General features: G+C 46.8%; 2 protein-coding genes across 4 annotated transcripts in view; one reads left to right on the top strand and one right to left on the bottom strand.

Moving 5' to 3' along the window:
• Window positions 1-3,155: 3,155 nt before the first annotated feature.
• On the top strand, window positions 3,156-24,103 carry dhx36 (DEAH (Asp-Glu-Ala-His) box polypeptide 36). Its single transcript, XM_086164870.1, has 27 exons — window positions 3,156-3,689; window positions 6,778-6,917; window positions 6,995-7,087; window positions 7,170-7,383; window positions 7,481-7,519; window positions 7,648-7,818; window positions 9,396-9,475; window positions 10,201-10,275; window positions 12,370-12,536; window positions 13,605-13,686; window positions 13,811-13,951; window positions 15,744-15,849; window positions 17,295-17,382; window positions 17,703-17,758; window positions 17,853-17,917; window positions 18,055-18,198; window positions 18,504-18,621; window positions 19,574-19,672; window positions 19,838-20,011; window positions 20,081-20,167; window positions 20,260-20,343; window positions 20,424-20,523; window positions 20,615-20,702; window positions 21,837-21,957; window positions 22,640-22,792; window positions 22,883-23,089; window positions 23,164-24,103. Exons 1-27 carry the CDS (start codon window positions 3,423-3,425, stop codon window positions 23,218-23,220), a joined length of 3,216 nt encoding a protein of 1,071 aa, XP_086020996.1. The 5' UTR covers window positions 3,156-3,422; the 3' UTR covers window positions 23,221-24,103.
• Window positions 23,243-25,637, bottom strand: part of LOC147224526 (rho guanine nucleotide exchange factor 26-like) — a 45,707-nt gene continuing 43,312 nt past the window's right edge. For all 3 annotated transcript variants that reach the window (XM_086164865.1, XM_086164866.1, XM_086164863.1), the window contains one exon: window positions 23,243-25,517. In XM_086164865.1, coding sequence (XP_086020991.1) covers window positions 25,375-25,517 — 143 coding nt within the window. In that variant the 3' untranslated portion in view covers window positions 23,243-25,374. The remainder of the gene's footprint in view (window positions 25,518-25,637) is intronic.

Below are 25,637 nucleotides of genomic sequence, written 5' to 3'. Positions count from 1 at the left end.
GCCGCTATGCTTGTGTCGTATTTACCAGCTGCGCGTCCTTTAGGAAGTCCAAGCTGCGGGCCGGGGGGGCTCGGCGGATTGGAAGCACCTTGCTTGTGCTGAGATGTGGGATTTTGCAGGACGAAGCAACTCCTGGTTATGTTTCTCAAACCGTTTTGGACCGAAAGAGCCAACTGGTATGGATGTACTTATCTTGCAACAGCGTCAGGGTCGGTGGGAGGTCTCCGAGGAGCATCTGCACGACCGGCAAGACATGGGTTTGGAGACGCGACGCCGCCCGATGCATCGCACCACCTCCCCCTCACTTGCCCTTTTCCCATCATGCACCCTCGTCCTGTTTTGCCCCCAGGTAAGGGACGCACATGTACCTGGCAAAGAATATGTGACTCATCAGACCGGGTCACCTTCCTCGGTTGCTCTGTGGTCCGCCGACACGCAAACTGTCGGTGCTTGCGGTTGTGAACAGGGGTCGGCGTGGACACCCTGACCTTGGCTGTGCGGCCACATGGCAACCACCGATGCGCCGCCTTTCCGGCAAGGTTAACCTTTCCGGCAATTAGTGCCTTGGCTGGTATCGCCGGACACGGATGTAGCGTTTATTTATAGATGTGTGGTTCTTGGTGTGATTATGCCAACACGTGTGTCTTTTAATTGGGGACAAATGACCGAGTGGGAGAAGTCTGAACTGACACTTCTTTTCCTTACACTTTTGGTAAATCCTGTCTGCAGCAAACTGGGACCTCCCTGCATGGGCTGCAATTTGGGCGATGCTCACCGATGCCTTGGCAAAGTCACTGACGCCCCAATGCTTCATCGCCTTTTATGACCAAAATGACGGCTTGCCGCGTGATACGTCCCCTACCTGCCCCCCAGCCCACAGGTACCATTATAACAAGATAATCAATGCTATGAATTTCACCAGCCAGTAGTCACAATGTTTAGGATGATGAATGTACAAGCCCTGCAAAGTCTGCGCAAAATCGAGGGTTTAAACCCAGATCTTTTATTTCGTTACACTTGGACAGATATCAAATGGACTAGCAATACAAATGGGTATCAACGTAATTAAGTGAAGAGACTTCATTAGTGTATCGTTGATGTCTCTGGAATAAACCTTTGGACTGGACAGCGCCTGTTTAGCAGTGACATAGTAAGTACAATTTACAACAATTCTGATTTGCACTGGATTGAATTTGCAGAGGAGACACGTGGGGAGCTTCCATACCCGCCCTCGTGATCTGTGTTTGTGGGCATATCCACCCAAAATTAGGGCTGTAAGCAGAAAATCTGTCCCTGTTGGATTTGAATAAAATCAAATAAAATAAAAACAGGCATGAACATCAGAATAAAATGTATGACATATTAACCGGCTCCATTAAATCTGAATGGATTAGACTCGGGTTCCTGAGCATTATTATGTAAACAATGTTCTGACCTTTAGCTAAACACATGCAAGTACTGCTATTTGGCCTCAAATGTCAACTAGGCCAAAATGATTTAAATGTACTGTTATTCAAGATATTTATCTCATCTTGCAAGTTGATAAATGAATAAGTCTGACGGACAACGATGATGTCACTCAATGAAAATGTGTATGCTTGATGTACAAAACAGAAATACACCGATATACCTCGTATTGTTCGGATTAAGTCACTCAATCATGATGATTGTAATGATTACTCCTCGGTAACCATGAAAGAATAAGTGCATACAGTGCTGTTGCCAATCTTGGAAAGAAAAAAAATGTGAAATGAAGAAAAGAATCAAATGCTTATCGGTGATTTGCTCTATGAATATTTTTCCTTTAACTTCACCAGTTTTAGATTGTTTTTTTTTTTAATTCAAAATCGCTGGATTTTCCCATCCACTGTTCAAATACTGAAAAGATACGTGCGGTGAGGCCGCCGACTGTCGAGCCTCAACGTATATCACGCAATAACGGCTGACTGCTGACGTGCTCTGCACTAACACCCCATTGCTGTCTCTTATTTAAACACTTTTACTATATGAACTACATTTCCAATCAGCAGTGTTTTTTGTCAACAACTGCATGTGTGTTACTAGTTTCTTATGCTGAGCGATCATAAAACGTCTGCGAAGAGCCACCAAGAGAGGCACACAGTTCTCCTGCCTCATCGTCGGGGGCGTTCGTGATTCCAGGGATTCTTCTTACGGCTCCTCGGCTGCAGAATTTAGAAACAGCAAATTAGAGCTAGCAAGTCAAGAGGTGAATAAGCTACTCTGTGGGGTTCATGTGTTTGTAAATATGATTGTGATTAGGTCAGTGCCACACCGCATGACACCAGTTGCACAGGTGTTTGCAGGAAACAGTGTGGAAACTTGTCAGGAATAATCATAATCCAGGATTGATGGGTCGAGATGCAGACTGATGATTTGAGAGATCAGATAGCAAAACCAAAGTGGACACAGACAGTGTCTTGGTTTCAGCGGAGTTTCTAGCTAGTTTCTATGCTAGCCAAACAATTGATTTTTCTGTATGCAGCAGAGGTGCAGCTGGTTGATGTTAACCAATGCATGTGTAGTGTTTTGATTTGGTCACCTGAGTTCTAGTATTTCTTAGTAGATCACTTGGAGCGACGCAAAACTTGAATTTGTTCCCTGCTTTGAAGACTGAAGATTAAAATTGTTTATTGTCACGTGTCCAGTCAGGAAATGTGTTACCCTATACAATGAAACTCTTACTTTGCTGTCCACAGCGAAGCGAGATAGTGTGAAGGGATGTGTGTAAACAGGCCGTTGGTCATTAAACCCTGTGCAAGCATCTTTAAAAAGCATGCTTGTCTAACTTCTCAGTCAAACTTTAAAAGACTACCACTCATCATTGTTAAATCTTGGCAAAACCATTCACAGGGCATGATTACTTGAAACTTGACCAAAATAGTCCACTATTTTTTGCTGGGTTTTTTTTGCAAAATAAATTCAATTTGATAACACAAACAAGTTTTCTGGGCTGAAATTGGTCTCGTAAAAGAGTTAAAAATCTGACAAAAAAAAAAAATCGCATTTCGTTATTTATTACGCGCCCGCCGAGCAGCGTTGCAGCCGGAAAGGGGCGAGGCAAGTGGCGGGCGCTCCGGCGCATGCGCGGCTGGGTAGGGGTTATTCCGTGACGCCATCTTTCTGCGACGAGCCGGACGGGCTAGCTGCTAGCGTCAAGTGATGAGCCACCGGCTGTTTCACCGCAGCCTCCCTCAACGTCTTTTTTTCAAAAAGAGGAATTTAGCAGGACATCGTTTTAGTTGTGCTTGTATTTGTTGAGATACCGGTTCTCCGGTGCGATTTCGAGCCGGCCGGGTTTTAACGTTCTTTGCCAGCTTCTTCTGAGGCGCTAGCTACCGGAAGTTGCGGCGTTCTCTAGCTAAACGCAACATCCCGACCGAATCCGTCCGCACACTGCGGGGATGAGTTCTGGATACGGCGGCGGAGGGGGCTGGAGGGGCCGAAGGGGAGGGAGAGGGTATTCGGATGGCGGCAGAGAACGCTGGGACAGAGGTGGAGGGGGAGGAGGAGGGTCGTGGGGCTGCGGTTACAAGGACAAGGACCAGGACCAGGACCAGGGAGGCGGCAGACCGCGGGACCGGCATCCATCCCACCTGAGGGGCCGGGACATCGGCCTGTGGTACGCATCGTTCGGGGCGACGAAGAAGAAACAGGCGGAAAAGTCGTCGGTAAGCCGCTCTTTAAATTCGATTTTTAATCGTTTTTCATGCATCAGGCTATGAACGAAGTCAGTGCAGTGGTTGTTGAAGGTTTCCCACCCTTCGAGGAAAGCAAACGAACAAGGATAACAATATAAACATTCAGGTATAGTTGTGGTAATTCAAGGATTCAGAGTGTTACACTTAATTCACCTGTTCCCCTCAGTAAATAACACCGTAAGTTATAACTCTCTTCTTTACTTTTAAGCTTTTCCCTTCGGGGGTCATGCAGCAAGTCCACCTTCTCCATCTAAGCCATCTATTCTCTATATCCTCCTCTCTCACACCAATTCACTACGTCCATAAATCCTCTCTTGGGTCTTCCTTTAGATCTCCAGTTCCAGCATCTGTCTACCAATATATTTACTATCCCCAACCATCTCAGTCTGGCTTCCCTGACCTTTTCTCCAAAACATCTAACATGTGCCGTCCCTCTGATGGACTCATTTCTTATCCTATCCATGCTGGTCACTCCTAAAGAGAACCTCAAAATCCTCATCTGCGCGACCTTCGGCTCGGCAACCTTCAGCTCTGCCTCCTGTCTTTTCTTCCAGATCATACATCGCTGGTCTAACCACTGTCTTATACACCTTTCACCTTAAATCATTAATATAATACATGTATCTACATGCAGATAGGGCGATGCAGGGGTTAATGCGTCAGCCTCACAGCGAGAAGGTCCCTGGTTGGATTCCCACAGGGATCTTTCTGTGCGGAGTCTCCCGTGTTCTCCCTGAGTCTGTGTGGGGTTCCTCAGGGTTCCTCCTGCAGGGTTCCTCAGGGTTCCTCCTGCTGTCCAAAAACAAGCAGGAGATTCAGTGGAGACCCGATATTGTACGGCTTTGTGAATAAGAGGGTGAATGTATGTTTTAATCTCCAGCATCCCCTGCAACCCTTAGTAGGATAAGCAGTAGACAATGGATGGATCGATCATTCTATATATTATAAAAAAACCTGCATGTTTGTGGACGGTGGAAGGAAATCCACGCAGGCACTGAGAGGACATGGCGACTCCAAACAGAAAGGCCCCATATCGAAATCCAACCAGGGATCATATAGCTGTGAGACCTTTTCGCGTACTGAAAATGAAACCAATAGCTGTGTAGTTACGAGATTGAAGAAACTGTCTTCCTGCCTGGAGATGATATGCTGCCGCCACCAGTACATCACTTGATTAAAGATGGCAAATATCAACACGCTGTTGTGTGAGATCTCGTGCAACCCCGGCCTCTTTGGCAGGACGAGTCTGTTCTCCGCTCAGGTGTTTTCGGTCCAGACCGGCGTGCTTGCTGTGGGTGGTACCCAGGTACCCGTGTGATGCCCGTAAAGCAGGCAGGTCACATGGCGTCTGGGGGGAACTGTGACACACATACATTGTCAAATCTTATGTGTGAAATAAAGTAGATATCATGTATCAGTGATCATTGAATCGGACGTGCATGATATATGGCTGCAAAAGAAAATGTTTTCTTTGCATGTTTGCGTTGTAAGGAGGTTGTTATTGTCCATGTCTGCTGAAGGCATGGTTGATGCTGTAAATGCAGAGGGTTCTTGTGCAGTGGTGTCCAGGGGGGAAACTGTGGGCTGAAATCCTGCAAAAATCTCTCAAATCAGAATCAGAAAAAACATTCTTTTGAATTTTGAACAACACTTCGATTCCCGGCTCCTCCTAGTGTGTCGAAGTGTTGTTGAGCAAGACACTGAACCCCTAACTGCTCCCCTGGCAATTTCCCCTAGAGAGAATTATAAAGGATAAATTAGTGTCCTTGAGGGGCAATGGAGGGGTACATGGAGTAACATAAACAAATTTTGAACATCAAAGAATAAGATTAATAAAAAAAAGATTAATATAAAGAAAGACCTATATGTGTGTGTGTGTGTGTGTGTGTGTGTGTGTGTGTGTGTGTGTGTGTACGTGTATACTCACACATACACATACACACACACACAGTGGGGCAAAAACTTATTTATTGTGCAAGTTCTCCCACTTAAAAAGATGATAGAGGCCTGAAATTTTCATCATAGCTACACTTCAACTATGAGAGACAGAATGAGAAATCAAAATCCAGAAAATCACATTGTCTGATTTTGGAGACACTCCTTGGTTTTCCTGGCTGTATGCTTCGGATCATTGTCATGTTGGACCCGTCTTCAATGTTCTGACTGTGGGAAGGAGGTTTTCGCCCAATATCTCACAATACATGGCCCCGTTCACCCTTTCTTCAACGAGTCCTTCGGACCTTGGAGAAAATTTGGAAACGGTGGTCCCACTTGTCTTCAGGTCATTGACCAACTCCCCTCATGTCGTTCTAGGCTGATACTTCACCTTTCTTAGGATCATCGATACCCCACGAGGAGAGATCTTCTGTGGGGATCTTCTAACCCATTCTGAGGGACATTGACAGTCATCAGTAGCCTCTTCCATTTTCTGACAATGGCTCCAATAGTTGTTTTTTTTTTTTTCACCAAGCCGCTTTGCAATTGCTCTGTTGTCCTTTCCAGCTTCAATTGTTTGGAGGCGGCGTGGCACAGGAGAACCGAACATTCCTGGTTCGATTCCTGGCTCCTCCTAGTGTGTCAGTGTTGTTGAGCAAGACACTGAACCCCCAACTGCTCCCCTGGCGCTGGTGGATGGCAGCCTACTGCTCATGGTGCATCCATGATGGATTAACTGCAGAGAACCATGTTCCCCACGGGACTAAATAAAAAATAAATTATTATTATATTGTTTAAAAAAATCATACAATGTGATTTCCGATGTTTGTTTTTTTTTTCAATTCTGTCTCTCACAGTGCAAATGCTCCAACGATGGAAATTTTAGACCCCTCCATGATTTCCAATTGGGAGAACACCTGACTACATATATATGTATATGTATATATATCAATTTTATTCTGGCATGACAAAGTCCTGAAGGGCTGAACCGTAAATGTCGCTCAATCCTCCAAGGCAACCAAGGAAGTTAAGCGAACGGCTGTTATAGCTAAAACATCGCAACACGTTTTGACGACAACAATGCGATATTCTAGGCCCTCAATATTCTCTCGGGTCTTCGCAGCGAGCACTGGTCCAGATGGACGAGTCGAGAGAGCAGCACATCACCAAGCTGCTTAACTCCGTCCAGAATGATCTGCCCGGCCCGTGGAGGGGAGGCAGGGGGAGCGACCGGCACAAAGCTGCTCATCATAGTAGCCACTGGTGAGAAATCCTTCACAGCTTTTCCTTCCAAGATCTGCTCGCCGACTCACTCAATATGTTCCGGAATAAATACGCAGCTACTTTGACGGGGATTTGCCCAACGAGGAGAACATCAAATCTGAGGACGAGGAGGAAGATATTGACGAGAGGGGCCGCGACAAATCGCAATGGTAAACGACAGATGTCGGAAAGTAGTTGCAGTCTTTCCGCGGCGGCTCGGTTTTACTGATAGGCTTCGTTATCATTTGTCAGTCACTCCTCGAAGGCGAATGTCAAAGACGAGATCCCGGATGTGTGGGACGAAGACGAGCCGGAGCCACAGCAGGTGGAGAAGGACAAAGTGAGAAGGGAAGACAAGGATCTGGACTTCTTATTTCAGGACGTGATCAGAAACAAGTCGCTGGACGACGATTTAAAGAACGACCTGCAGAGCAAGAAGTCAAACCCGAGATACAAGGACATGCTGGTGAGTGTCGAGATATCCGGTTTATCGAAGTAGTCGCATTTTCCACGAGCTCCGTTCCAACAAAACTAATATTTGTCCTTTTTTTTTTCACCTACAGAAATTCAGGGAAAAATTGCCGTCTTACTCGATGAAGGAGGTAAATTTTTTTCTGCTCTCTACAATCACACAATAGATTTTGTCGGATCCCTTGACGGCGTGTCCGTTCCTTCCCGAGTCGATATTTTCCTCAAGCGCGGGTGGTTTTGTTTCCGTTTCCCCCCTCAGGAGTTGGTGCAGCTGATCAACTCCAACCGCGTCGTGGTTGTGAGCGGAGAGACGGGCTGTGGGAAAACCACCCAGGTCACCCAGTTCATCCTGGACGACCACATCAGCCGCGGCATGGGCTCCCTGTGCCGCGTCATTTGCACTCAGCCCCGTCGCATCAGCGCCATCTCGGTAAGCGGAGTGCGGACGTTCGGACCTCGCCGCGCTATAAGTCATAGATTCAAATGGGTCATTTTGTGCTGCTTCTTTTTTTCTCAGTTGTTTTAACACAGTGGTTCTTAACCTTGTTGGAGGTACTGAACCCCACCTGTTTTACACGCGCATTCACCGAACCCTTCTTTATTGGATCGAGGATCGTTTCGTCGATGGGTACAAAGAACAGGCAGAGTAGCCTTTTCATCGAATCTGGCTCCCTTCACCTTGAATTCAGCAAGCGCTATGTTCTTGTAGTTCCCATCTCCATGCAGCTGAAGGAAGCCTTCCCTTAGTTTTGCCGGTGCTGGACTAGAATTGCTCATCTTGTCATTCCAAATCATGCAGTTAGGACATCGATTCCAATCAAGTTCCGTCATACATGTGAATCCGTATTGTACGTATTATTCCGACCGCTTTCTTTTTTTGTCCAACATAATTAGTATGAAGGGATTAAAAATTAAGAAAGAAATCACATGACGTACCATCACGACAGTCACAAGTTACTACAACTGAGCGCGCCAAAATCCCCGCGGCACGGATAGGCCGAGCTATGTAGCGTGATCACCTGCAGCAAGTGATGTCATCACCAATGTGTGTCTTGACCTCCGCCGAACCCCTGAGACTGACCCACCGAACCCCTGGGGTTCGATCGAACCCAGGTTAAGAACCACTGTTTTAACATAAATCTAAATACCATTGTTTCCGAACTCTTGAGCGCACCTGAATATAAGCCGCACCGGCTAAAAATAACTAAATAAATATATGTGTACCTATATAAGCCGACTGAATAGAGGTTTGAAAAAATCCACACACCGAAAAGTCACCAAAAAATAAAGATAATTTTTCTACATATAGTACAAAAAGCTTATTCTCGTATGATGTTTCGAGCATACGTCCTTATCAGAGACATGTGTGCACATATTATTTTTGGAGCACTTTTGATCTGCGGATTTTTTCAAACCTCTATTCAGTCGACTTTTTTTGATCCAGCACCCAACAAACTGGGCAAAGTGTTTTTTTTTTCCTTTTTCTACTTACATCAGCCGCACATGTTTATAATCCATGTTGTAACATGAGATACTTACACAGAAACAATTTTTTTTTAATTTTTGATTAAATATATACCGGTAACATCCACAAACACGTCCTGGAAATGCTTTTTTTCCCAAAGGGTAGCTGTAAAACAGCTGATGAAAAAGATGAATAATAAATAACTCAAATAAAAGTATCCATCGATTTTCTATCCTTCATCCTACTTCATCCTACCCCAGCTGATCGCTAACAAATATCACGGTCATTTCATTGGTCCCAAATGACCAGGCTGTATATTTTGTCGGCATGAACCACGCTAGCCCCCCCCAAAAAATCCATAAATTAAAATTAAGTGTGTGAGTAGTGTATCAGTAGTTTTGACAAAGTTGAAAACAGTGACGTCCCGCCGGTATCACAGAAAGGACGTCTGCTTCCAAGCAGTCGCCGTGCTTATTTTAACCATCAATACTGACAGGACGCAGCGCTGATTCCACTTGATGGTGCGTCTTTGTGCTGCTCAGGTGGCGGAGCGCGTGGCCGCCGAGAGGGCCGAGAGCGTCGGCAACGGGAATTCCTGTGGTTACCAGATCCGCTTGCAGAGGTGAGGACATTTTCTCCAAACCGCTCCAGTGGTGTTGGAGGTCGGAACCTTTTTTTAAACAAACGCTCTCGTCGCGGGAAAACATAAGAAAACATTTTGGATCAATATTTATTGCACTCCCAATCAGTTTAATGGGTATGAATGGTATCAGGGTTAGCAGCGGATAGCGCTTCCGCCTCACAGCTAAAGGCGTGAATGCGTTATTTCAGTCTCGTCACTCTTCCTGAGTTCACAACGGTGGATTTTTCTGGGCCGCAGCGTCTTCGTGAACCTTTTGTAAAATAAATTGACGATATGATATTTTCAGCTCCTCATTGTGAACAAAGGAACTCTTTACGTCGCGGTAGAAGCTCCTGCAGCTGATGAGAAGGACACGTCGCAGTAACGTTCTTACCTCGAAGTGAAGATGTCAACACGATGTTTTACATCCCTCCTGCTGTGTTTTTGACAACTGCTGCCAGTCTCCTCTTCCTGAATATCACAGCGATGCTCTTATTTTTGTTCAGCTGTCAGTGAAATCAGTTTCCAGAGAAGCGTGATGAATGTGTGAAGGCATATTACATCAAAATGATTGTGAAGTTTTTTATCGATGGAATCAATATTAAGAGATGATGAGCCATTGAGCTTCAGATGTTCCTCAATCCTCCCCCTTTTACCGGCAACATTTGCATTCATTTTACCCTCCGATTGATTTGTGCTGAGTTTTTCGTTTCTCCGTTCAACAGCCGCTTGCCCCGGAGACAAGGCTCGATCCTGTATTGTACAACCGGCATCATCCTCCAATGGCTGCGCTCGGACCCGTGAGTTTCTCTCCGACCTTTCCTCCTCGCCATCTTTCTTTCTTCTCAGAACATCTTTATTTTTTTGGGGCGTCTCCTGCCGCGAGTGTCCGTCCCAGCTGTCCTTCCTCCTCTCCCTGCGTCACTTTGCATTCTCCCCATTGATTTGTGGCCGAATCCACGGTCAGTGCATGAAGCACTCGTTTGCAGGCAGAGAAAATGAAGACTGACACACACACACTCACACACTCACACACACACACACAACAGCCTCTGTTGACTCATCCCTGCGCAGTCTTCCCTGCATTTTAAAGTGTCTTCACTTGGAGACACAGTAAGGGGGTGGGGGTGGGGGGGTGTCAGGTTTTGTTTTGTGTTTTTGTTTCCCGCTCATCCAGAACTGTAACGGTCCAAGTGAGTCATTGTGGGACTCCGGTCGACTCGCAAAACACTGCGAGTTTTTTGGCATAAACTAAGCTGCGGCTTCTGTACGTCCGCATCTGGCCCCTCCGGGCTGCGTTTGGATTTGGTGGCCAACTGTTAAATTAGAGATGAAGTTCTCTGTCCAGAAATCCTTTCCAGGAGAGAGACAAAGCAACGTTCTAGCCAAAAAGCAAACACAGGAAACTGTATTCACATTATGCATTGTATGTCGGGCTTTGTGAAGAGTGTTTCCTGATCTAATCTCATTCAAAATAAGAATTCTGAACAGCAATATATAAACAGCATGAGTGGAACTCTCCCTATGAAATCAGTGTTGACGGTTTGCCCTGCACTGGAGGCGATGCGATGACATCAGGGTTCCTCTGCCGTTCAGCTCATTTGTCTAAAATGGAAAATCGAGGATATGCCTTTTCTGTATGGATCGAAATCAAAACGAAGAAAAATCCATCTTCCTGTACTCGTAACACTGCAGTAATTGGAACGTCCAACAGTGGTATGAGAACAGCAAAGAGCACAAATGTGAATTAATGCATTAATAACATGAAATACCATGTGGAGGTGATCGGTTCATTTGATCCAACACACAATCGCCTTTTACCGGTGCGCAAACCTCAGAGAGAGCCGAGCTTTCGAGGTTCGAGAACCTTCTGCCTCGACCGGTCGCGGGAGAAAGAGAGAGCGATGGGTAACCACGGTTGAGGGGGAAAAACACCAATCATCTATTACTACCGTCATTTCCAGACTATTTAGTGCACCTGGATATAAGCCACACCGGCTAAAAGTAACTAGATAAATATATGTGTACGTATATGGGCCGCGGGTGTCCTCGTTTTCAACTTTTCCCTGAAATACATTCCGGTAACATCCACAAATGCGCACTGGAAATGTTTTTTTCCAGACAATACCTGTAACACGGCTGTTGAAAAAGATGAATAATAAATAACAAGGACAAGTGGATCCATCATTTTCCATCCCAGCTCCAGTCCTACTTCATCCAATTGGCGCCTTGGTCTTCGTCCTGCACACTAAAACTATTAAGTCGTCTTCTTCTGTGTGGGAATTAAACGGCCTCAGAATTTCACGGTCATTTCACGGGTCCAATTTGACCGGGCTAAATGTTTTTACGGCGTGAAGCTCGTTAGCCCCTAAAAATCCCTAAATTAGCCGCATCGTTGTTTAAGCGTGTGAAAAAAGTAGCGGCTCATAGTCCGGAAATTACAGTCGATACCGCTCTTAAATCTGGGATTTTCATAACTTGTAACAAAAGCAAAAAGGCATCATGACTCTAAATGTAAGCAGTCTACGCCTTGCAAATAATAATTGTTTGAGAGAACTGAATTTCAGGCAATCAGTAGCTTTCAATAGATAAAGTTGAAAATAGTAGCACCGTCTGCTTAAAAGCAGTCCTCCGGGCGCCATGCTTATTTTAACCATCAACAGCGACGGGACGCAGCGCTAATTCCACTGGAACGTGCAGATGAATATTTACCGTTCACATTATTGTGCTACTCAGCTGGCGGTGTTAAGCTGCGGTGTTCAAAGCTTGTGAATAAAGTAGCGGCTAATGGTCCGCTAATGACGGTACTTAAATAATAGTTGTACTTTAATAAATGATGGTGGGTGGTGGAGGGAGGAATGAGAGCCATCTGAACGTCTCTCCTTCCCGCGCAGATTGTTGTCCAGCATCAGCCACCTGGTTTTGGACGAGGTCCACGAGAGGAGCCTGCAGTCGGACGTTCTCCTCACGATCGTGAAGGACCTCCTCGAATCCCGAGACGACCTCAGGATCGTCCTCATGAGCGCCACGCTCAATGCCGAGAAGTTCTCCATGTATTTCGGTAACAAGCGTTCAAGAGGACGATTTTTCTGTGTTTTACCGCAATGAACCCAAGTATTTGAGTTCGTATTTAAGACTAGTATTAATTAGACAATTCTGTCTCAGCCTATTCGCATCCCGCTTGTTTTTGTTTATTTTTGTCATTGCTTTTGCACTGGTTGTCTATTTTCTGCCCTTACTGTCCCTTTTCCCCCCGTTCTGTTGTCCATTTCTAACCTTGATTTCGTTTCGGCCAAAAACCTTCAACCTGGCGAGATACACACTTTTTCATCAGATGGCTTTATCTTTTTATAAAAAATGTATGACTCTGTAGTGAAAGCTAAAAAAAGTTGCGAGAAACCCAACTATTTGAATTAGTATTAAAAGACAATTATTAAATAGACAATTCCGTTGTCTATTTTTATCCTTGCTGGTCTCAGCCCATCCGCTTCCTGCTTATCTTTGTTTATTTTTGTCATTGCTATTGTTACTCTGTTTATTGTTGTTGTCATTTTGGGTGTCTATTTTCACCCTTACTATCGTTTTTTTCCCCCATTCTGTTGTCCATTCCTATCCTTGATGTTGTTGTTGTTCACTCTGCTGTCTTTTGCTATCTTCTAATTGCCTCTATTTATATTTATAGTCATATTTATTGACGCTATAACTGTTACACTGCTGTGACAAAAGATTGACTGGAGGAAGAAAAAAAATTCAATTCAAATAAATTCAAGGATGCTTTTTTGCAAATGCGCGACTGCGGACGCTACAGGTTGCAAATTTATGAATTTATGGTGAACGCTAAAAAAAAATGTTCTCAACAGGCGTGGAAAAAGCTTAAGTGCATGGATTGGAAACACTAGAAAATAAAGCAATCTGGAAAATAATCTAGTTTATGTACCTTGCTTTTATTACTCCGGCATAGCAGCAGCATCGATCCTCTTGTTTTTCCAGATACTCTTGACGGCACCATCTGCACGCTGAAGATGCTTCATTGACACTATAACTGTTACAAAAGGTTCCCTCTATGGGGATCAATAAAGTTTATCTTATTTGTCATTGGATCTGTTGTTCTATTCCTCTCTCCTTTCAGACGGATGTCCAATGATCCACATCCCTGGCCTGACTTTCCCGGTGGAGGAGTTCCTGCTGGAGGATGTTTTGGAAATGACCAGGTAGAACAGCGCCGATCTCTCAGCGCATGTAGAAAAAGAAGCCACGGCCACGTCAGTTCACCCAGAGCCACCTGAAAAAACAGATCCAGCGTCTCACACTTGCCAATCGGCGTGTTTCCGACAGGCACTTTCCCAAGGAGCAGAACCAGCGGCCTCCTTGGAAAAGAGCCTTTTCGCAGGGGCGCCACATCAGCCAGGAGAAGCAGGCAAAGGAGGCCGAATACACAGCAGAATGGCCAAGGTTTGCGCGCTCGCTGGAGGGAAGGTGAGCTGACGAGAAGTGGGTGGGTGGAGGTGCTGCTCAGCTTCGTGTTTTGTGTTAAATGTGAACATAAATATACAATTAAGGGACTGGAACCTGACGGGCGACAGGTTGGGAAGACGACTTTTTTTCACAAGTGTGTGTGTGTCTGCAACTGTTTAAAGTTTTAACAGCGCCATAAAGGATGAGAAATTCAAATATCTGCTGTTATTTTAGCCTCGGCGTACAGAACGAAAGGGTTATCGCCGCCGTTTTTCAAAGCGGTGTCATCGCCCCAACAATGTGCGACGTCAAATCTGGACATCCGTCCACACACATTTCATGCCACACCTTGAAAAATGAAGTATGAAAAACACAGAAAACCGTCCTGAGTCACCGCAGCAAAGTCAACGCTGACGGGGGTTTTATTTATGTTGACTCGGAGTGTGTCTGCTGCACTGGGTTTGTCATTAGTCACGACTGAAACGCTCGCAGCATCTCAATATCTCTTCGCTCTGGTGATTGAGAATATGGTGGAGGATCATAACAATCCTGCCACACCGCGCAGCAGACGCCAACTGTCTCGCTGCCATTGGCATCGGTTTGAGGAGCTAATTAGCTGTCAATCACAGGCGACGTGCAATTGTCATATTCAGATCTGTGACGGGGGAAATAATTCACATCTGGAAGGAGGCAGGAAAAAAAGTCCACAAACTCACAATTGTGGCGGCCATAGGTTATGTTATTTACAACTTGTGCCAAAATCTTTCAACTTCGTGAGACATTTTGGCCAAAACACTTTATCCTTTAAACCTCCGGCTGGATTTCAGTAAATGTGACATATCTTGTGTAGAATCAAGTTCTATTCAACATATTTTAGCACAAAACACCATTTTTAACAAATTCCCTTGTGATTTAAAACTTGTTCCAAAAACGTCCAACTTGGTGAGATAAACACTTTTTGACTAAATTGCTTTATCTTTTAAACCTGTTGCTGGATTTCAGTATATTTGACATATATATTGTAGAGTCACGTCCTATTCAGTAATTTTCACCACCAGACACCGACCTTAAATAATTTCTACGTTTTGGCCAAAAACCTTCAACTTGGTGAGATACACACTTTTTCATCAGATGGCTTTATCTTTTTATAAAAAATGTATGACTTTGTAGTGAAAGCTAAAAAAAGTTGCGAGAAACCCAAGTATTTGAATTAGTATTAAAAGACAAATATTAAATAGACAATTCCGTTGTCTATTTTTATCCTTGCTGGTCTCAGCCCATCCGCTTCCTGCTTATCTTTGTTTATTTTTGTCATTGCTATTGTTACTCTGTTTATTGTTGTTGTCGTTTTGGGTGTCTATTTTCACCCTTACTGTCGTTTTTCCCCCCATTCTGTTGTCCATTCCTATCCTTGATGTTGTTTTTGTTGGTCACTCTGCTGTCTTTTGCTATCTTCTAATTGCCTCTATTTATATTTATAGTCATGTTTATTGACGCTATAACTGTTACGCTGCTGTGACAAAAGAATTGATGGCTAAAATTCACATCTGTTTGTCACTGGAAGGAGGCAGAAAAAAAATTCAATTCAAATAAATTCAAGGACTCTGCAAATGCTTTTTGCAAATGCACGATTGCAGCCGCTACAGGTTGCAAATTTATGACTGCGGTGACAGCTAAAAAGCAAAAAAAAATTCTCACGGGTTGAAAACACCAGAAAACTAAAGCAATCTTAAAAATAATATGGTTTATGTTCCTTGCTTTTATTACTCCAGCCTAGCAGCAGCATCGATCCTCTTGTTTTTTGTTTTCCCAGATACTCTGACAGAACCATCAGCGCGCTGAAGATACTGGACAACGATGACAAGATCGACCTAGATCTCATCGTCGCACTTATCCGTCACATCGTTCTCAACGAGGAGGTGAGTTCACCCGTTCTCCCTGGGCGCCGAGACGCTGCATCTCCATTGGAACACGTCCCGGCATCACGACGGAGGAGATAACGCCGATGTTGGCAGCAGATCAGTGCTAATGACTGACTGAAAAGATGCTCTCCCACACCCCCCCTTTACTTTTGAATATCCCGTCTTCCCATATGTGTGCTTTGAGCGCACAGTTGGTGATTTGAGATACAGCGACCCCTCGCTATAACGTGGTTTACTTTTCACGGTTTCGCTACTTCACGGATTTGCATCGTGTTCTGCATTCTGATCGGCTAAAAAGTCACTCCGCTTCTTCTCTACCTGTGCGGCAATAACGTTGCAGTTTAATATGTACACGTACGTAAAACAGCTTGCCAAATTTACATGATGTACGTGCAAATTCTCTTGCAATTTCGAGTTTCTCTAAAACCCATAATGTTGACAAAACGCTCTGGAGCGACAAAAGCACCTTGCAGGGCCCAAAAGGCAGCGGAAGATGCTATCTATGGCAGATAAAGTTAAACTTCTGGACATGCTAAGGGAAGGTAAAAGCTATGCGGCTGTAGGTCGGCATGACGGAATTAATGAATCTTCCGTTCGCTCCATAAAGAAGGAAGAAAAAAACATAAGGACAACCGCAGCAATGTATAATGGAGTATTTCATTGTATAATAATTGTAAAAAAAAATAAAGGTTTCTACTTCACGGATTTTACCTATCACGGGTTCTTTTTGGAACGTAACCCCGCAAAAAACAAGGTTATACTGCATTCGGCAAATGTTCCCCCTTGTGTAAATAATGTGTGTTTGTATCATGAATGAGCTTGCGTTGAGGTTTGAAAAGAAGATCCAAATTGCCTCTTTTGAGGAGTCACGTCCATCAGTCATGCCGACCCCCAGATATTTTCCGCGGTGTGGACGGGCCAGGAGGGAAAGGGCAAATTTGCCGCGGCTGCTCTCGTACCGAGAGGATGGTCTAATGATTCGGCGGAGGTCTGTGATCAAACGCCCCGGGCGAAGACTCGAAGGCATTAATGAACACCTGCATGTGTGTGTTTATGTCTGTTAGATTGCAGCCTACGTTTCCCCACTGATATGCACGCGCACACACACACACGCACACTGTCACACACACAATCCGCTGCTGGTGTCACTGGTTGATAACGATGATTAACCCTAATTAACACCCGCGGGTTCTCGAAGCCGTGGGATATTTGATTCCCTTTCAAAGAAGAGAATTTTTGGCTGTTCTAATAATATTTCAAGAATAATTTTGCAATTAAATGTGCCACTTCCGCTGATAGAGATTCGCTTTAGACTCCAGAGTCAGTTTTACTCAAGTTTGCTTTGCGTCCATTATCGCCAGTTGCTATTAGCAACTGTTTTTTTTTTTTTTGTTGTTGTTTTATTGCCACTAAGAGTCGAGCTCTGTCTTGTTTTACGTCAGGACGGCGCCATCTTGGTGTTCCTGCCCGGCTGGGACAACATCAGCAGTCTCAATGACCTGTTGATGGCGGAGCAGATGTTCCGCTCAGGTACACACACACACACTCTCACACACACACACACACACAGGAAGCGCAGTATCCCCGCTGACTCATCCCCGCGTTCCCCCATCTCCCCCCAAAGTAAGAACCCCGGCTTTTACTCTCTTCTTTCCTGCTCACTTAGAACTGGCAGGGCTCAAAATGCTGCACGTTTTTATTTTTATTTTTTGGCAACTCATTGCAGGATCAGCACCCTCAGAGTGTTTAGCAGCTCCACACACACACACACACACACACACACACACGTACTCACAAGCATGACATGTTTGCAAATGCTGCTCTGTTTGAGTTTTGCTTTTGTGTTTCAGACCGGTTTGTTATCATCCCCCTGCACTCCCTCATGCCGACCGTTAATCAAACCCAGGTGAGTGCTAACCCCCTCCTCCTCCGTGACACAGGCCGTCGCCCGGCTCCAGCCACTTTTCAATATCGGCAACTCAATCTCGTCCCGCTGTCAGGTGTTTAAAAGGCCTCCTCCTGGAGTTAGGAAGATTGTGATTGCTACCAACATAGCTGAGACCAGGTAGGCGTCCATCTTTGATTTGTGTTTGTTTTAATCATCAAGGCTAATTATTATGTATTATATTATGAACGCTATGGTGTTTTGTCTCGGCTGCGTCTTCCCCGTGGCTTCCATGGCGCTGCTATAACCCACTGCAGCATCACGATAGACGACGTCGTCTTTGTGATCGACGGGGGGAAGATCAAGGAAACCAATTTTGACACCACCAACAACATCAGCACCATGATGGCGGAGTGGGTCAGCTTGGCCAACGCCAAGCAGAGGAAAGGCCGCGCCGGCAGGTACGTGTTCCTCCCGCTTTTTCGCTGGCGTCCACGTCGCCGCCGGGTGTTTTAGAAGAAGAGAAAGGAAGTATATCGGCGCCGTTGGACCATCTCCCTTCTCCCCCGGGCATCCAAAGTGTGATCACGGCTGCCTCTGGTGTCATATCTGTGACATCTGCTCCGCCAGCTCGCCGCGCCTTCACGGCGGAGCAGAGCCCAATTAGCAGGAGCTGCCGTTCCATCCCTCTGATTCACTATTAAACCGTTTTCACATCACCGTTATATAAGACCCTCCTCCTTTTTTTTTTTTCTCCTCGTCTCAGAGTCAGCCCGGGGAAGTGCTATCATCTGTATAACAGTCTCAGGGCCAGCCTGCTGGACGCCTATCAATTACCTGAGATCATGAGGACGCCGCTGGAGGAGCTCTGCCTGCAGATTAAGGTAACGCTCCAGGAAAGGAAGTCCCGACGGGGACCGTGTTTGCTGATGGGTGTCTCGGGCGGGGAGGCTTGCCGTTTTTCTCCTCTGTCGAATCCTGGCCTTTTTCCATCTAATGAGAGCCATGGACCACCTTCTCTGGGTGGAGCAGCCATGAAGACCTCCAGAGACTCCATAGCAGACTCTTGCCATCTGCCATCAATGCTAGCGGGACAGTTGTGATCGCTAATCTCGTGAGACCGATCAATCTGTGATCCGCGTACATCATTTCGGAGAGTGACAGTGACTTTGCTTCGTTCTTCTCACACATTTCCTGGCTTTCAGGGCCTTGAAATTTTCCATTTAATTTGTTTTATACTACCAAAGTTCTTGGTAAATAGAGAAAAAGAAAATTACAATCCTACTTTCAAAGAGAAGATTGTATCCAGCCCTGGAAAAAAGCCATTTGTGCATTTCTAATGACCTGCGTGGGTTTTTTTTTTTTTTTTCGATTTTCTTTGGATGTTTCCATCGCACTCTTTTCACTCTCTCTCTTTTTTTTAATACACTTAAACACTCAGACATATTTCAGCACATACAAATGGAACATCGGGGCAGAGATCACCCGGATCCGGGTTTGTGATGATTGTTCTGTTTAATGTGTTTTAGAGTGTGTGTGTGTGTGTGTGTGTGTGTGTGTCTTCCCCTACTTCATATTTGAATATGGGTAATGTGCTTTTTTTTTTAAGCTGGTAGGTAAGAGGCAAACTAATGCATCTCTCAGACCTTACGAGTGCGAGAGACACCGACTAATGCACAAACACTCGAACACCGTTGTATTAGTGATTCGTACGCACAAATCTGTTCGTAAAAGTGGAGAAATTCTCATCTTCCCGCATCGCACGCGATTCGGTGTTTGCTGCTGTTAGCGGGTGCTCGGACAAACCGCGGAAATCACGAGATGTTAAATCCGCAGGTGTTAAAGCTCGGACGCATCGCGGAATTCCTGGAGAAAGCTCTGGACCCTCCCACGGAGAAGGCGGTGGGCCTGGCCATCAAGAACCTCACCACCATGGTAAGGAAAGAGGGAGAGCCGCCGGAGAATGTCAACAAGGACAGTGAGCGCCGCACTTTGAATTCAAATATTCAAAAGTCAGACATGAATTCCCAGTTTTGATAAGAAAGTAAAGACAAGAGAGGAATGTTTGCCTTCCGCTGATCGTCTTTGGCTGTTCGTCAGAACGCCCTGGACGGCGCAGAGAATCTCACCGCGCTGGGAATCCACCTGGCTCACCTGCCCGTGGAGCCCCACATCGGAAAGCTGATCCTGTTCGGCGCTCTGCTGGGCTGCCTGGACCCCGTGCTCACCATCGCCGCCTCGCTCAGCTTCAAGGACCCCTTCTTCATCCCCCTGGTAGGGAAGAGACTCGCGGAAAGGTCTTCGCAGATGTTTCCTTCGCACTCTTGACGGTTCCCCTCTCAGGGTAAGGAGGATCTTGCGGGTGAAAGGAAAAGGGCGCTGTCCATGAACTCCAAGAGCGACCACCTCACTATCGTGAACGCCTTCCAGGTAAACGAGTCATCGTTCTTTCTCCCCGCGTGCGATGTAACCCGAGTGCCGGATGAAGTTTTCCCATCTTTTGTCCGCTTCCCGTCGTGCAGGGCTGGGAGGAAGCAAAGCGGCGCGGCATCAGGTGGGAGAAGGACTTCTGCTGGGCCAACTTCCTGTCCGCCAACACCCTGCAGGTGATCCGGAGCGGCTGCCGTGTTCAGAGTCGCCTCGCTGTCTCGTTCCCTCAAGTCACTTCCCACCCTTTGTCCTTCAGATGCTGCACAACATGAAGGGCCAGTTCACCGAACATCTCATGCACGCGGGCTTCGTCAGCAGCAAGGACCCCAAAGACCCCAAATCCAACTGCAACTCGGGTAACCTCCCGAAGAAATCCAGCCGCGACGCAACCTTTTAATCAGCCGAAATGCGCTTTTTCTCAAACCTCCCCTGTATTTCCCTCCTCAGACAACGAGAAGTTGATCAAGGCGGTGATAGTGGCCGGCCTGTACCCAAAGGTGGCCAAAATTCGACCCACTCAGCGCGCTCACGGGGGGTAAGTCCTGCAGGACTGGCGAGCAGAAGCACAGAAAACGTAGCGTACCTTCGTCGGCATCGATCTCTGACCAAACAGCGCGGCTCCTGATGCGATCGGACGCCACGGGTTCATGTTTTCTGGGTCCGCCGTCAATTGCAGAACTTTGCAGAGGCCGCGTTAGGAAAAGGCTCAAACCAGGTGATGGAGATCAATGCTGACGTTATTAAACTGCCCTCAGGCAGTTGTCATAGGCAGCGGTTGTGACCTGTGTGTAAAGAGAGGCACACACACATACACACACTCATCTGGGGTGTACGCCTCGGTGACGGCTGCAGACATAGATATACTGCGGAATTATTTCCGTGCAGGCAAACCTCACCTTCCGTGGAGAAAGGTGGAAGGATTTCTTCGCAGTTTTTAAATAAACACATTCCTCAAAAGAAACCACACATTTATCCGCACTTTCCTGCTCGGCGAGCATCTTCTCTCCCGCACTGCAGGGGTGCTTTTGGATGTTAACCAGATCTATTGTGAAGATGAACACAACTCCGGGTGACAGCTTGTGCGCGCACACACACACACACACACACACACACACACACACACACACACACAAGAGCAGTTTGGCATTTTCCTCGGTAAATTACCGACTTTTATAAAATGTTCAGGTCTCGACGGAGGGCAAGTCAATTCAGACGACATCTATGCGGCGCCAAATCACAACCCAGTTGTCTGATGACGGTTTCCATGCAGATCACACTCTGAAAGGTGATCTGAAAGCCAGTCTTCACCCAGGAGGGAGCACATGGAAACAGCGGGAAACACCTCTTTTTACCTTCGGAAAACAGATCCCAGCTCACTAACGATCTATTACGGCTCCTAGCAGTAGCGCTAGCAGCTATATGCTAATAAATGAAGCGATACAATAAAAGCTTTTAATATTCGTAAATCGTAGGATCTCCCTCAGCAGAGACAGCCTGTGGTTAGCCTGGCGCTAATTTCAAGCTTTTCCCCAAAAGGGAGGTTTGAGCCTATTCGGAAACAGAAGGCATGTTCTGCTCCTGTGGAAGATGGTTCCTCAGACGCAGAAATCTCCTTGTTTGTGATTCTCCCCGGAAGTGCCGCCTAAACGCGACGTCTCGCTGTTTCCAGGGCCGACGTGTACACGCAGGCCGACGGCAAGGTGTGCATCCACCCCAAGTCCGTCAATTACAACGAGAATAACTTCAACTACACCTGGCTCATCTACCACCTGAAGATGAGAACGAGCAGCGTAAGTAACGACGCAAACACACACACACACGCACCTTTGCATCGTGACCGCCGTCTTTGCACGCGAGTGTGCGTCCCGCCCATCCTGCTAGAAGGGGATGTGACCGCAATGGTCGCCGGTTAAAGGTTGCCGTGCAGGTGATGTCAGCTCTACGGCCGATGAATATTTGATTCAATCTCTGCCTTTCAAGCGTCTCTCAAAGACGGCGGTGCTTCAAAGCTCAGTGCGGGAGGTGGCGGTCCGAGGCCAAGCGGTCAATGCGGCGCCCCGACGAGCTCTGTGGCTTCTTTGTTCTCTATGAATGTCACCGTCCCGCAAACACCTTTCATGTTCTCTCCGATGGCCGCCTCCCCGCTCCGCCGCCTTTGTTTGTTTTTTTTCTTTCTGTTCGTCTTTCTCTTTTTAATCCTCCATTCCTTTGTTTCACCGCATCATAAACATTGCGATGTTTATCGTGTCCAGACGCAGAATGCGGTCATTTCTGCTTCTGTCATGCACGTTGTTATTGTTCTTTTTACGAGAACACCGGCTATGATTTCCCCCGAGCGCCTTTCTCTTTAAGAGGTGCGGCGGCTTCCAGGCAGGGCGAGGTGACATTTCTTGTCAAGAGTTTTTGGCGGCTCCTCCCTCCTCACCGCGGCCCTGCCTTCACCCCCCCCCCCCCCCCCCCCCCCCCGTACAGATTTTCCTGTACGACTGCACCGAGGTGTCCCCGTTCTCCCTGCTGTTCTTCGGAGGCGACATCACCATCCAGAGGGAGGAAGACCAGGAGACCATCGCCGTGGACCAGTGGATCGTGTTCAAATCTCCGGCCCGCATCGCTCACCTCATCAAGGTAAACAAAAGCGGCGGGGAAACATGAAACCACGCTTTCTGGCCCAGAAGCCGTGACCTCTTCTCTTTCTCTGTCTCTCTGGTCTTTCAGAGTCTGAAGAGGGAGCTGGATTGTCTCCTGGAGGACAAGATCAGCAACCCCGTGCCGGTGGACTGGCAAGACCGTGAGTCCAAAGACTGCGCCGTCATCACAGCCATCATAGACCTGATCACCAACCAGGAGAATCCACAAGCAGAGCTGCTCAACTCCAACTTCGCCTGGCCCGCCAGGACGGAGAGGCATCGGCGGGTCAGGAAGGTACAGTGAGCAACGAGCCGCTCGACGGGATGGAAAAATACGCACTTTTTATTCGTTTTCTCCCCTTTGGTAAGAAACGGCGAACGGACTCCGAGGAGTTCATGGAGACACGACGGCGGAGACGGAGATGAGCTAAACCCCGAGCTCGTGGAATTTCTTTTTTTTTTTTTTTTTTCCCCCCTTAAACACAAAAATAAATCGAATTCTGTCAATAGCCATTTCATACACAGGCTTCTATCCAAGTGCAGATGCGTTCAGTAGTTGCAGCCACATCTGTTTCCCTGCTGAAATAAAATACTGTGGTCAGAACAGAACCTGACGAGGTGCATTTGAGTAGGAAAGAGTGCCGAGGTCCAAAGACCTCAGCCTAAGTTCCCCTCGTCCACGGCGGGTCAGGATCACGCGCACAATTATGCACGATGCAGTGTCGTTATGCACGATGCGTTTGTCTTGTGTCCCTTCTCCGCAGCTTTTAAATGCCAATAGAAATGTCTATCAGGGGTGTCGAACTGATTTGGGCCCCCGTACCGACAGCAACGGCTGTCCATTTAGCGACGTCGAAGAGAAGCTGCCAGACTTTTGACCGTCCGTGAAAACGGGGAACTTGTGAAAAGACTTTGAGGAGGACGAGAGCCGAGGTTAGAACATTGGCTATTTATTTACCCACCGGCACCGAGGACGGACTCTGAAATGAAATCTGAAGGACAAACACGGGGTGAGAAAAGCTTGGAAAGATTCCCTTTTATTCGTCTTTGCCTTCCCGCATCGGTTTACTTCTCATGTAGCTAAGACGACTGCGAAATGACGCCACGATCACGCCGTGTCGCCCTGCGATTATTTCCGTCTGCATCACGGACACAGAATCACCCGTTTGATCGAAGATCGGAAGGATCGGTGAAATCGCCGCGTTATTATTTGAGAGCAAACAAGCAAATGCACATTTTACATGTCGGTAATGCGTGTAAACTGTCCACATCTCACAAATGTGTAATAAAAAAGTGTGGTTGTACTGAAGATTTAAGTTTTATTTAGATCTGAGGAGATTTAAGAGCCCGTTGTCGCCCCCCCCCCCTTTTTTATTTTTTCATTTTTTTTTTTATTTTAAAGTAACAAATGAAGCTGTTCTCCTTGGTCTTACTTGGCAGAAATCCCACACTGAGGATTTAAAAATACATAAAACACAGTCGGCGTTGTGATAAAGCTTTTATTGGTCATGTTTGAAAATATGTTGTATTTTTTTTTTTATACAGGATTCTGCATATCATTTTGTATTGAAGGAAAAAAAAAGAGGCTTTTACATATTTACAAGAACCCAGGTCATTTACAATTGTAAGGTTAGGATTCTGCATGCGAGTGGTTTCATGCGGTCGATTTTCCCCGAGTGAAAAGGCAAAGCTTCACGTCTTTGCAGAAAAGGGGGACGTTTTGGCCTCGAGCGGCGAGCCGTGATGGATGCCGTTCGTTTCCCCTTAGCCCGGAAAAGAAGACGACTTACGCCGGACAATCGCGTTAAAAGCAGGGTCGGTGTCACCGCCAGCACAAACAAATGAACGTCACGCGGATAAATCCACAAAGAAGCTATTCATAGATGAAACCCCCGGCCGGCGTGATATTTCAGGGCGGATGAAGAAAATAAGCCGTCCGTGACACGATGGCTGGAAGCGGGTGGCAAAACAGCGAGGTAGAAGGTGGTGCATAGCGGAAGAGCTGCCGGAGCACCTGAGATCGGCTCTCAGAAGCCCCGCCGGGGGTCCGGGACGACGTCTAATCCAAAAAAACACCCTTGCAAAATATAAATCATCCTTTTGGCGAGAGTAGAACAGGCCATCGTGGCGTTTCGGCTGCATCCAAACATCCTCTTGGCTCATCACTCGTGGAATAATTCAATGTTATCATTAAGATCCAAATTCAGTTAACCTGAGCTTGATTCACAGAGCAGTCGATATAACCTCTAATTCCCCGTTATTGCAATGCACGTCGTTGGTACGTTAAACAAAAGCACGTCCGATAAACGTGTCCGCAATTTGCACACACGCGTGTGGAAAAGCATTTCCAAGCCTGGACTTTGGCAGCGGTTTGGAAGATTTAGTAGACGATAAAGAAAAGTGTGTCTTCCGATGCCAGTGTTTGAGCAGGAAGCCGGACCTGAAGCCCGACTGAAACGCCACCCGGCCCACGTGGTCCCTGAAGGCAGCTCCAACTCCTTCGTCTGCTTAAAAGGCGGGTCGGCGGCGGCCGGGAAGGACCCTCGGCGGCGGCGGCGGCGGACCCGCCCCGTCTTCGGCTCACACGTTGGTCTCCAACCCCTGCAGGCGATCCATCCTCTGCATGTTGCGCTCGATGGTGGCCTGGCAGGTGATGGGCTCGGCGCACTCGGCGAGGAACCATCCCCGCTCGCCGTCGCGCAGCCGTTCCCCCTCGTACCAACCTGCCAGGAGAAAACCCGTGAGAGCCCTCGTTCTTTTCACCCCCTCTTCCGACATGAAAGAGCCGTTGCCATGGTCACCGGCAGAAAAAAAAATCAACTCCGGCCCCTGTTTTCCGCAGA

Source organism: Fistularia commersonii, chromosome 18 (genome assembly GCF_037954325.1).
Source record: "Fistularia commersonii isolate RoL2024-O1a breed Wild chromosome 18, RoL_Fcom_v1.0, whole genome shotgun sequence".
Taxonomy (NCBI): domain Eukaryota; kingdom Metazoa; phylum Chordata; class Actinopteri; order Syngnathiformes; family Fistulariidae; genus Fistularia; species Fistularia commersonii.
Note: the sequence above shows the minus strand (reverse complement) of the source record. Positions and strands in the feature narration are given on the sequence as shown.